General features: G+C 37.7%; 2 protein-coding genes across 2 annotated transcripts in view; one reads left to right on the forward strand and one right to left on the reverse strand.

Moving 5' to 3' along the window:
• The window catches only part of Myo81F (unconventional myosin 81F), an 89,755-nt gene extending 86,227 nt beyond the window's left edge, over positions 1 to 3,528 (reverse strand). The window contains exon 1 of the mRNA XM_019054837.2: positions 3,094 to 3,528. Coding sequence (XP_018910382.2) covers positions 3,094 to 3,121 — 28 coding nt within the window. The 5' untranslated portion in view covers positions 3,122 to 3,528. The remainder of the gene's footprint in view (positions 1 to 3,093) is intronic.
• A 457-nt stretch (positions 3,529 to 3,985) lies between these two features.
• LOC109038994 (WD repeat-containing protein 18) lies at positions 3,986 to 12,821 on the forward strand. Its single transcript, XM_019054301.2, has 5 exons — positions 3,986 to 4,141; positions 7,727 to 8,048; positions 9,802 to 9,895; positions 10,402 to 10,619; positions 11,571 to 12,821. The coding sequence occupies exons 2-5, from the start codon at positions 7,734 to 7,736 to the stop codon at positions 12,315 to 12,317; spliced, it is 1,374 nt and encodes a 457-aa protein (XP_018909846.2). The 5' UTR covers positions 3,986 to 4,141; positions 7,727 to 7,733; the 3' UTR covers positions 12,318 to 12,821.
• Positions 12,822 to 12,953: the final 132 nt, after the last annotated feature.

Consider the following 12,953-nt stretch of genomic DNA (forward strand, 5'->3'; position numbering starts at 1 on the left):
TTTGGCGCCAGAGGTCTCCGCCCACCCCCCTTCCCCTCCACCCTCCCGCGATGACAGGAAAATGCGAAGACAGGTTGGTATTCTGCATATAAGTTGATAATATCATTAGAATAACACAAAAAACAGACCGGGCGCACCGAGCAAAGGTTGTACTCTTGAATTCATAATTATTTCTACCACGTAGCACATGGGCTCATATTACGTAAAACGGGGAGGGGGAGGGGGGCTGGACTGGCTTTAATGCGATGATAAACATTGCGCTCATCACCTTCTATTTGCCGATGAGTTCGCGGAATAAGAATGCAGAAAGTTATTGGCCTTTCCATTTAAGGATCCCCTTTTTCTAGAAGAATTTTACTTCGGATCGCTTATGAGTACCTAATACCTAATCTACGTATACAAATTACCGAAGTATTGCGAAAAATATGCAATTTTCACCACGATTTTGCAGAGTGCGAAAAAAAATTTTGTTTTAAAAAACATGGGATTTTCACTCAGAGGACAATACTGCCGTGCTAAGGAAAAATGCCGTATGAACATCCGAGAGTTGCCAAGTTTCTTTCGATGAAACGTTCATTTTTAAGGAAAGTAATGAATATTTTTCCTTAAGTTTTTCAGGACCTTTAGGTGAAATGGCGAAAAAAATTATCCGGAAAATTGGAAGAAAAATATTCATAAGTCTATTGGGAAATTCATGTTTTATCAAATGAAATTTGACAACGCCTGAGGGTTCATACGGCGTTTTTGCTTAACATGGCAGAATACACTTATTACGCTTACGCATGGGGCCAAAGGATTATCGTAACCATTTTTGGGGGCCTCCCCATTTTCGCACGCAACCGATCGCGTGGCTGAGAGGATCTGCACCCTTTGAGTTTGCCTTTGCCCCCCCCCCCCCCCCCTATAGACCTACCTGTGGCGGTTAAAGCGCAGGACTGTATGAAACGATTTCAATAAGTAGTTTTTCATTCGATCCCGATTTACTAGAAAAGTAAACCCCGAAGAAAACAAATTCTGAAGACAGTGTTCACGAATATTTTTGCACCAATAGCAATGCCCTTAACCATAATCTCCATGGGACTAAAAAATAATTATTTTCCCGAAAGTGATCTTCCTTGCGGGTATTAACCCCCCCCCCCCTCCCTTTCACAAACAAAACTTGAAATAAACCGGTCTCGGTGAGTATGTTTATTTTTGCAATGCTCCGGAGAACAGTGAGCAAGGGTGACAGGTTATATAAGGAAATGTGGATATGTTAAAAGGCTTTAAATGGGAACAGTGAAGATTTTTAGCAATACCTGGCATCACCTCTCACAAACCATCGTTTGACTTTTAACGTGAGAGAACAAAAATGAGGTAAAATTTAACTGATTAGACATGATGGAAGGAAGTCTTGCAGTGGTTTTATTTTAAAAACTTTCACAATCCCATTATTTGAATATAGATCAGATTCGTTATAGATCTATGCTATTTTTCCCAGAACTTTGGATAAAATCAATAATTCATTTCGTAAGTTTTCATGATCAATGCTGAGTCATAAGTATAGGTAGGTATGTGAAGAATGGAAATTAAAAACCTGGTGAGCACCTTCTGGTGTTGCAAAGATTGTGCATAGTGTTCCTCACTATGAAAAAACCTAATTGCCTTCGCTTCATGGACTTCATGATGCGCACTACTGGGTTTCCGATAAAAGAAGAGAGACAGTTGATGGATCTAAGCAAAACCTGATGGCGCTCAAGTACCAGGTTATGAATTTCCTCTTTGCACAAGATGCTCAATAATCTGACTTTCTGCAATGGCAGTGGAAGTAAAAAAACAGCATAAAGCTGGTACCTAATCAATATGGAGAGGAGAATAAAAGCCCAATATTTAGGTACATTTTCTTCCTTTGTTTGCCATGAATGAATTTAGTAATTTAGGCATTGAATAGTTCCAATTTTTCGCCCTCTACGTGAATGCAGACCTATTTAAAACCCCTCCAAAACTACGCCAAGGAAAGCATTCCCTTCATTTTTGAAAAATCTCAGGAATAAGGTAGATTTCATCAGTCATCTGTTTTCCACACAGTGTTTATTCTCAAATTTATGGACTAAGTACTAGCGTTTCAGCCTTACGCCAGGTTAATGGTGAATACAACAGACTTCTGGGCATTAATGTGTGCCATTGTAAAATAGGCTGGGGCAAACTAAAATAAATTGAGCCTTAACATTTCTGAGGGCTTAAAGTGATTCGTCACGGTTTATGACTTGGTCAAACTGGTGTGCGATGTATTGCATCGACTATGTTAAAAATCTTGGCAGATCTTGAATTTTTTGCCAAAAAATGTGATACTTAGCCCTCGAAAGGAGAGTCCTGTTTGGAAAAAAACCTTGCAATCAATACAGTTAACAATTTCTGTATCGAATACAAGATTTTTTCCAAACAGGATTCTGCTCTCACTCCTCTGAAATTTGCTAGTATTTTGGTTTAGTAAAAGCTTATGCACAGGGGTTATCATTCTTGACATGGTTAAAAATTCAAAATATGCCGAGATTTGGGGCATACTTAATCAATGCGATGTATCACATGCCAATTCAATCTTGCCAGAAACCGTGATGAATCACCTTTTGGGTATAGTGATGACCTTCATTTAATTCTTTATTTATTTAATTTCTTTTATTTACCCTTCAAATATCCCACAAAGGATAATCTTGCGCTTCACTCTCCCTAGTGTCCCATCCCCCTCAGTCCCTAATCAAGCCAGCCCCAGCTAACCGTTGTTTGAGACCATCAAACTTGGGTCCCCTGGCCGGAAATCAAACCTGGGATCTCCTGATCATAGAGCAAGCGCAACACCACACTACGCCACAGGAGTCCGACATCTTCATGGCTTAATTGCCTCAGTTGGATAAACAACAACAAATTTACAGGAATAAGTACACAAATGATTGTGTCAATAATGATGAGGCAGTGAGGATTATCACTCCTGGAGAGCATGCATGAATCTAAATGTCAATTCAGCATACAGGAAGAAGAATCTGTTGCAAAATAGTAGATGTAAACAACGATACTCAAATAATACATGGAGTGAAGAAAAGCAATAAACAAACATACCGGACCAAGGGTATCCGTAAGAATCCATGATTCCAAACAAATGTTATCAGCAAATAACGAAAATCACTATGATTTAAAAGCACAGAATTTGACTTCTCCACGATGTAATTCATGAGCGAATTGCAAAAGCAACAACGTTTCAGTGAAAGAGACACCGCACAACACTAACATTAGAGATAAATACAGAAATATTCGCGGATTTTTGAGGATCTAGATACTTATTTGGACGATCACGCACAAAGGCTCCGGCGAATTTTCAGAAACTGCCTAGAGAGCGAATAATAAACACGAACACATGTTTCCGTACGTCAGCCACCGTTGGCGGACACATCCCGCGATGATACCGCGTGGCCCGCCGACACCCTTCTAGCGCCCTGTAACGCACCAATGGAGACGTATGGTGGAGCTTTGCAGTGGAGTGGATTGAACTTTGGAAGGAAAAGCACTGTTGCCCTCCAGCTTTTTCTCTCACAGTGAAAGAATTCCTCCAGGGAAGAATAATTTTCCAAAAGGCAACACCGCCAGCCAACCGCAACGCACCCCTTACTCTCCTCTACCCTCCATGTCTATCGGTGATTCACCACTGTTTTTAATAAATACAGGCTACAGGCATTGTCACAGGCAGTGTAGGCAGAGCTCTCTATCGACAAAATATTACACTGAATAATTGGAGAAGAGATATAAGCCTCAAAGCTAGCCCTACAGAGAGCGCTTTCTTTTGTTGTTGTTGCTCGTAACCGACTGCCAAGTTTGGTTGAAAAATTATATTTTCGTGGTTTTTTTAATCTCATTGGAAAAATGCATGAACGATTATCGTTTAGGATGGTTGGAAAAGAGTGGCAGCTTAGTTTGTAGACTGTTTCGAATAGTTTCGAAGAGATAAAACTTTAAATTAAGATTAAAACTGAATACTATTTGGCAACAGTGCTGTACACCTTAAGGTTATGTTTTGCTGAAAATCCGAAACGTTTGCCTCCCCACGTGTTTTTTTAATCTGTATCACGTCTATTTTCAGTTAAAGTTCCATTGCAGTTCTCTTTTAACTTATGTAAGTCCTTCTACATTTCATCCTTTTTTCTTACTCCACCATGCTCTGCCAAAATATTCCAATTCAGATCAGAATAGTGTTAGACACATTATTGTCAGCGTTGCCACTGGCCAGGGATCAGGGAGCAGAAGACCCTAAAACATGGAACAAATGAGTAAATGATACAAAAATTAATATTCCACTGCAGTCATTTGTAATGAACGAAACTTTATTGTATTTAGGACCTTTATTTATAATGTGAGAAAAAATTAATGATGCCATAGAAGCATAACATTCTGTGGACTCGCCGCAGATATGACGTACGAGTGCTAAAACCGGATTCCGATGCAAATTTGCCCCTCCTGACCAGCGTTTTTGATTGGGAATCTACTGTTAATGGGGGCTCACATCAAGGGCTTTTTTTTATTGGAACTACAGAGGATCACTACGGAACGCATCACTTTCTTATACCGTTCCACTGGCGCGTTTCATGTTATTTTTATTTATTTATTTATTTATTTATTTTTACAAAAAGAAAATTACAAAAATAATCACACTTAAGCTGGCAAGACCCTCCAGTAAGCAATGCTGCTTGTGTGGAGGGCTGCATACGAAAAATATAAACCAAAGGAACTGACAACATATTTAACAAAAGGTAGCCCTGCCTGGTGGGTAAACTAAACAGTCTATAAAGTACTAATACAATAATGGAAGAAAAACAAAGATAAGATTGAATCTGCTAGATGCAAAAGAAATAAAAGAGAAAGAGAGAGAGGGAAAATAAAGAAAAGAAAAAATACACAGGTGAAGTATAGGTCACTATGGTGAAACTATGCGGGAAAACATATGGTACCTTAGCGTATTTGGTACAAAAACAACATTTTACAGTAACAATTTAACTACGATATTAAAGAAGCCCTAAATTAAAAACAAAATCTTTCAAATTAGTGAGACAGTGGGGGCTGAGGTCTCCCATCGAACCCCCACTTAAAAAGAAAAATCTATACTCTTCTGGTAACTCATTAAATAAATCTAATATATTAACAAAAACTCCCCGCTTGGAGGCTTCTAGTGAAAAAAAAGGTTTCTTGACAGTATATTTAGAGACTTTTGCTGCCCTTGTCTGGTAATTGTTTTGGGAAAAAATGTGGAGTAGTTGGTCTATGAAAGTTGGTAAAATTTTTAGAAGCTCATATTTATAAAGCTGATTGAGTGTGGGGACATTTAGGAGCTCATTTATTTCGCTTGACGGGTAAAGCTGGGGTAAATTAAGGATGGATTTAATAATTCTCCTCTGAGCTCTAACCAATGGTGTCAGAATGGTAGAGCCTGCACCACCAAAAACACTCAGTCCATATGAGAGAACAGATTGAAAAAGAGAAATGTACACCAGACGAAGGTTATCAATTTTAAGGTAATTTTTTAGTTCTGTTATGGAATAAGTAATCTTACGCAACTCTCTAACTACCATATTAACATGTCCTCTCCAGGAAAGAGAGGAATCTAGTAAAATGCCAAGATACTTGGCTTCCAATGCGAGATTAATTTTGGGGCAGGAACAAGCGTTTGCCTTACAGCTATGCGTGTGTAGTTTTATCTTTGATAAAGTTTCAATAATTTCCTTCGTTATTTTAAGAGAGAAGGGTACAATAAGAGTTTTGTTGGCATTTAAAGATAATCCATTTTTCCCAAACCAGGGGATAATTATATTATTTAAAAAGTCTTCAATATTGTTCTTTAGTTCCTGCCAATTCTCAGCATAGATTAGAATCGCAGTATCGTCTGCAAAGCAGGAGATGTAGCGTTCAAGAGAAGAAAGATCACATAAATCGGCAATGTACAAAATGAACAGAATGGGACCCAGGACGGAACCTTGAGGTACTCCTGCTAGGACTTTCCTAAAGCCGCTCATTTTTGTGCTTCTGACCCGCTGCATTCTATTACTTAAATAACTCTTAAATAACTGTAAGGCAAGGCCTCTGATTCCAAACATTTCCATTTTATTTATAAGCTTAGCATGATTCACAGAGTCAAAAGCCTTCTGGACATCTAAAAAGATGCCAGCACATTTTTTGTGTTTTTCCCAGCAATCTAGTACTTTATTCGTGAAATGAGCCACTGCATGACTGGTATTTTTCTTAGGAATGAAACCGAATTGATTTTTGGGAATAATTTTTTGCTTACCTAAGTACCCCATTAGCCGTATTTTAATAACATTTTCCATTATTTTGGCTATATTTGACAACAACGATATAGGTCTATATCCAGAAGGATCATTTTGACTTCCTTTACCTTTGTAAATAGGAATTACCTCAGCAATTTTTAGCTTATCTGGAAATACTCCAGTTTGTATCATAAGATTAGATAGATAGGTGAGAGGTTTTGACAGTTGGAAAGAGCAGGTTTTGAGTAATGTAACTGATACTGTATCTGAGCCACAACTGGTGTTCGATTTTAGTTTGGCAATTATTGCCCTAATTTCATCCTCATTAGTGGCATACATAAACATGGAGTTTTCAAAAGAAATTTTTGGAGCTCTATGAGTCTGATGTGCAATTTTGTGACTAGATTTTTTATATTCTTTGGTGACCTCATCGCTCAATCTCTCACCTATTGTACTAAAGTAATCATTTAATTCATCGGGTGGAACATCTATTCGGCAATCCCTACTTTTTTCCCGTCCACTCAATTTGTTAATAATACACCAATACTTCCTTGGATCATTTTTAGCTTTCCGTATTTCTTTTTGGTAATAATTGCTTTTACTGTTTCTGATCAACTTGACGATAGCATTACGATAGAGAAGATATTTGTACCTCAGCTCCTCATTACTCTTATCGCTTGACCAAAGTTTGAAAATTTTGTCACGTCTTTGGATGCTACGAACGATACCTATGGTGATCCAAGGCTTCAGTATTTTATCTCTACAAGCTGGTTTTTTCCTTATACATGAATTTAGTCTAATAGTCTCATCAAGACACTTATAGAGGTTTTCTATTGCTACATTTGTATCAGTAATTTTATACAAACTATCCCAGTTTTTGCCACTAAGATTTTTAGCTACTTCTTGGTAATTAATTACTGTAATGTTTGTATCTACCCCTGGAGCTGTGCACTTGATTTTTGTCCCAATAGAGAGCTGGACAGGGTAATGGTCTGCGACCTTACTTTTGATCACTTCGCCCTTGACTAAAATATCCTTAGATAGTTTTGATATGTAAATATGGTCTAGACAAGTGTCCTCACCATGTGTTCTAGTGGAACGCTTGGACCGCTCTTCCGAGGTGGGTTGAGGTTGGTTAAAGCCAGGGTTAGGCCGGTTGAACCAGCCGGAACCACTACCATTGCATTCTACGGATAAGAAAAAAGCTCTAGAAAACGCTCGTCTTAGATTTAAATGCAAATACAATTGCTTAAGTATGGATATAAAGTTAAAGTTTGAGGATCCTGCTTCATTCAATGTGTGCTAAATCCAGATTATGCAACAGTACAATGTGAGTAGCAGTATGTTGTTTCCAAGTGGTCTCAAAGAAGATTCCAAATTGATAGAAGTTATATTATCTTTTTAGCTTGTATTTGATTAATGTTTGATCTTGTCCACTTTAGGTGAAAAATGAGTATCATTGAAGCTGTGGTATCTAGTGATGGGAAAGGCGGAGCTGTTGTCTGGGAGCCACAAGGTGGAACTGTTTTGATGTCCTACAAAGGGGCTGCACCTTGTAATCCACACGCTCTCAGTTTCCTAGGTCAAGATTACCTCCTAGCAGTAGAAAAAGGAAAACCGCTTATTACTGTATGGCGGATCAATAGTCAAGAGAAAGAAACAAGCATTCGCCTTCTGTGCCCTGGTCGCATCACTTCTATGCAAGCAAGTCCAGATGCGCTCTATATTGCTGTTGGTATTGAGGATAAACTACATATTTATCAAGTGAGTCAACTGATTTCAATTTTTTTACTTAGCTATACATTGCCTCCCAGGTGAAGGAAATCCTAAATTGCCAGAATAAAAGGAACCTACTAGTTCAAGATATTAATTTTTGCTAAGCCACCTGCTGCAAAGTAAAGCATAACCCGCAAAGGTGGTTGATATTTTAATTTTGACAGCCAGCTGAATGACAAAGAGGAAAGCACAACCAGTAGAAGAAAAGAAAAAGGCAAGACATGTATAAATGAGTTTTTTTATGCTCGGAGGTGTGTGTGATTGGGCAAGAGAGGTCTTGAATTGTGAACAAATGGAAAAACAGCCATTATATTCTGTTTTTCTCCATACTATTACTCTCATTTTTTCATGTGCTTTAACTAAAGTACAATTTTTACAGAGTTGAAACACACAGGGCATCAAAAATTACTCAATCTGGATTGCGAGATCATTTGGCCAAGGGACAGAGTTTAGTTTTTTTAAAACGTGGGTCTATTAGGATGCATTTCAAGACTTTTTTCCAACGATTTGTGATGCTTCCACATAGTCTTGAAATTTAACGTAGTTTCAAAAACAAAATAGGTACTACTCTGAAATGATTCTTTTTTTAAAAGTTAATCATAAACAATTTTTTGCCATCTTTTTTTATTTAATTTCAGTCATGCCAAGAGTGCAGAGCAGTTTCTGCATCAAAGTCATTACCTTTGCTTATACATAGGGTGTCCCAAAAGTACTGCCCCTTTTTCCGCAGAGGGCGAAAGAATGCAGATATCAAAATGCGGTTTGTGTGAGGTTATAGTCCTAGTATTTACCTATAAAACAAGACCAAGTTGAGCTCTGTAGCTTAAAATTTGACCGAGATACAGCATTTTGAAAGTGACGTGTCAAGGTGCCGCCTACGAGATTTTCAACATTTTTTACGAAAGAAAAAACCAGGTTTAAGAATGAAACGGTTTTAAAAAGAAGAAGAAGCGGCCAGAAACATATGGCAACACTGTGTTTTAGGCGGCATTTGGCAACGTGTAAGCGCCCCTATGCAGACCAACGACAGGATTGAAAGTGTCCGCTAGTGCCATCCAAGTTGGTCAAGCTTTCCCGGCACGTCAATCTGAGTTCATCCCTCTGTCGTTTTGGAAGTTTCTTTCGCGATGAGTACCGAATTAAGAAAAGAACAAAACCACGTTATTCGTCATTGTTTTCGTCGAGGAATGTCAGTAAAAAACACTTTTAATGAAATGAAAGGCGTGTATAAAGACGACTGTTTGGACAGAAGTAGCATTGGTCGTTGGTTTAAATCTTTTTCTGGCGGCCGCGAATCGGCGGAAAGTCCCGCGAAACCGGGCCGACCGTCTACCTCCAGCACAGACGAATTAATCGGTACCGTTGCTGCTGTTGTTCGAGGAGACCGTCATTTATCCTTGCGTAAGTTTCAGGTGTTGCTTGACATCTCAAAAAGTTCATTGCACCGGATCTTAAAGGACCACCTGCAGATGCGTCGTGTCTGTTCGTCCTAGGGTTCGTCCGTAAAAAAATGTTGAAAATCTCGTAGGCGGCACCTCGACACGTCACTTTCAAAATGCTGTATCTCGGTCAAATTTTAAGCTACAGAGCTCAACTTGGTCTTGTTTTATAGGTAATTACTAGGACTATAACCTCACTCAAACCGCATTTTGATATCTGCATTCTTTCGCCCTCTGCGGAAAAAGGGGCAGTACTTTTGGGACACCCTATGTATGTTTCTAATCAATTCACTGATTTCCAGGTGGCCTCAGGGTGTTTGTTAGCAGTTGCCTCCAGTCATTTCCAGCCAATTACTGTTATTCGATGGTCCAAGGATAGCTCCTTCATTGCAACAGGTATAATATTAAACCCTATCCTCTCAAAACCCTCTGAATTTTTTCACTCTGGCTCTTACTTAGGATCCTGTAAAATTATAAGAAAAACCACAACTCATTTTTGAAAATTATCAGGCCCTCCCTAGAATTTTACAAAATTCAAAATTTTTATTCCCTTTTTTTTGTTTTATCCGAACCTAAGACACGCGCAAAAGCGCAACCCAAAAATTTGTAAAATCGAAATGAATTAACTTTTCTAATGTAATATAAAAAATATAAGCCGTTTTGGGATGTCTGTCCTCTTCTATAGGATGGATTTCATGTTTACATTGCTATTTCGCCTCATTTTATGACTGATGGCTTGTTACCTTGGTATTTTAAGTTATCATTTATTATTATTTTTTCCTCCCTCTGTGTCAGGATTCAACTAGAATGTAGATGACTCACTTCTCTGTAAAAATGTAGCCTCATCTTCAAAAGAGCTCACGGTCATTTTTCTATCTCATGAAGATAATACTTTGTTTTAGGTGGTGAGGATGGGATGGTGTGTTTTTGGCCCTTGTCTCATTTGGTAGCTCAAAATTCCCTGACAGTGGGATCGACATCATCAAATCAGATGTTTGCTGGACAGTCAGATCCTAAATACAATTGGTCAGACCACAGTTTGCCTGTCTCTGATATATTTATTACATATGGCGGCTCCAGAGCAAGATTAATATCAGTCTCAGCTGATCGCTTTTGTAAGGTGAGTCTTCTAATTCCTCAGTCTGAGAATACCCTCAGCTTTCACTTTGTTTAACCAATTTCATCTGTGCCAAGATCAGATTTTCAAACTAAGAATACACAATTTGCTGGACTACTATAGCCAAAGTTTGAAGCAAGTTCATCCAAGGAGACCAAGAGTTACATCCAAACTTTTGTTCCGAAATATGCTGTTACAGCTTTAGAATCTTCTTCTTATTTTCAAACTCAACTTTCTCACATCTCTGAAAAAACACTTTTGAGTACCAAATTTTACATGAATAAAATACATTTTGAGTGTTGATTTTGACAAGAAGCAGTATGCGGAATTTCTATAATCTGACTCCAAATAAGCGATAATTTTAATATATAATGAATTTGTCAATTTTCGACACTCAGAAGTTCTAACCAGGGTTGCCACAGTCAAGAAATGTCAGGGGAAAGGACGAAAACTGATAGGAAAAAATTGTAGTCACCTTAATTTGCTTTCTAGAAGGGGATTTGACGTTTTAAACAACAAAGTTTACCTGAAAACTATCTCAAATTATGTTTTTTTAACCATCTGACTTATCTACAATTGTCAGGGAATTTTACCAAAATGTATCAGGAAAATGTCAGGAAATCTCATTTCTAAATTCTATGGTAACCCAATCTAACCCTCCTTAATGGTATTCCTCTTTAATGTCTGAAAGTGAAGAACTGTTTTTGAAATCTCCAAAACAAAACTGAGAAACTGCTAATTATTTTCACTAATGAGACTTAGTGATTGCCAGAGAGGTAGCCACAATGTTAAGAAGAATGAATGCAACTGCCAAGAGTGTTTGCACAAGATCAGTTTGGTGCAGGGTCATTTCTTTCAAATGTTAATCCCTGATGCCTAACGAGACATTCATGTCCCTCTTTTTGAGTCAATATTTTCCTAATTGCAGAAAATTTGATTTTTTTTTTTTTGCAGGTGTATGATCTTGCAAATGGAACTCAACTCGTTTCCATTAATTTTGATTCACGTTTGACAGCTGTCACACTTGATCCTATTGAAGCTACAATTTTTGTCGGTACGAGTTCCGGGACGATACACTCCTTTTCCATAAGAGAACCGCCAAGGACCAAAGACTATCTTGTTGGAGAAAAAGACCCTAATATAGGCACTCTAATTGGTCACACCAAGGCAATCACTGGTTTATCTATGTCAATTGATGGATCAAAATTAGTGTCAGGCTCTAATGATGAGATGGTTAAGCTCTGGCATGTAAGAAGTGGCCAATGTTTACGAACCCTGTACCAGAAGGGTCCAGTTACAAATATTCTTTTTACTATGGTACCAAAGTCTATGAATTCACCCACTTTTCATCCACTCATCATCTTACGGCCATTTGGAAAAAGCTCTGATATGGATAGTGGGTCTAATCAAGTTTGTATCGAAGTCCTGATGAAAGATGATCTAATTACTCCTGAAACCTATGTAACTAAAAGTACTTTAGATTTTTCCAATGAGGAAAGTTCAGAATTACAAAAAGAATTGAGGAGAGTAAAAAAGATAAATTCTCAGCTATTCCAGTTTGCCATGAAAAAAATTTTGCATCAAAATAATGAGAAAGAAGATAGCCCCCAGGAGATCAAAGAAACTCAGTCTCTAACTAATGGTAATATTTCAGAAGTGGTCGAAAAGAGTGAAAAAAGAAATAAAAAAAGAAAACATTGAAGACTTCCTCAAGAATTTTATCATAAAGGAGAGTCTATCAAAGATATTTTTTGATAAAAAATAAATGTCCGTCAAATGGGTGGTCAAACTAAAGGCTGTGATTTTCCTCTTTTTTATCCTCCAGCCACCCTTTTATTATGTCTTTTAAAGCAAAAAAATTTCCTTGCAACTTCAACAATATTGTACTATTTCTGGCTGAAACCTGGAGTCAAGTCCCACATAGTTAATGCTGAAAATTATGAACACAAAGATGATAATTTGTAAGTTTTCAGTAATCCTTGTCCAGTGAAAAACCTTTCAAATGAAAGGTTTTATGATCTAATAATGTCTCGTGTACCAAATATCTTAAAGATTTGTTATGCATTTTAGGAAAAGGGAACTTCAGCTGAAATTTCAAATTTTGTCACTTTACCTGTTGTCATTAACATTAACCTTCATCTTTGTTTTTAATCAAGTTGTTTTGTTTGTTCCTTAATATATAAAAATCAATGCAATTCCATCAATTCCCATAGTGCATATTTTATTCTACCAACTCTGCGCTGCATGTACCCATACAATTTTTTATCCAGTTTGACTGAAAGAGTACGTGAGAATTTAAGTTTGAATTAAGTTGTCTCTTTACATTATAAAGAACAA

The sequence above is a fragment of the Bemisia tabaci genome, chromosome 1 (assembly GCF_918797505.1).
Source record: "Bemisia tabaci chromosome 1, PGI_BMITA_v3".
Classification (NCBI taxonomy): Eukaryota; Metazoa; Arthropoda; class Insecta; order Hemiptera; family Aleyrodidae; genus Bemisia; species Bemisia tabaci.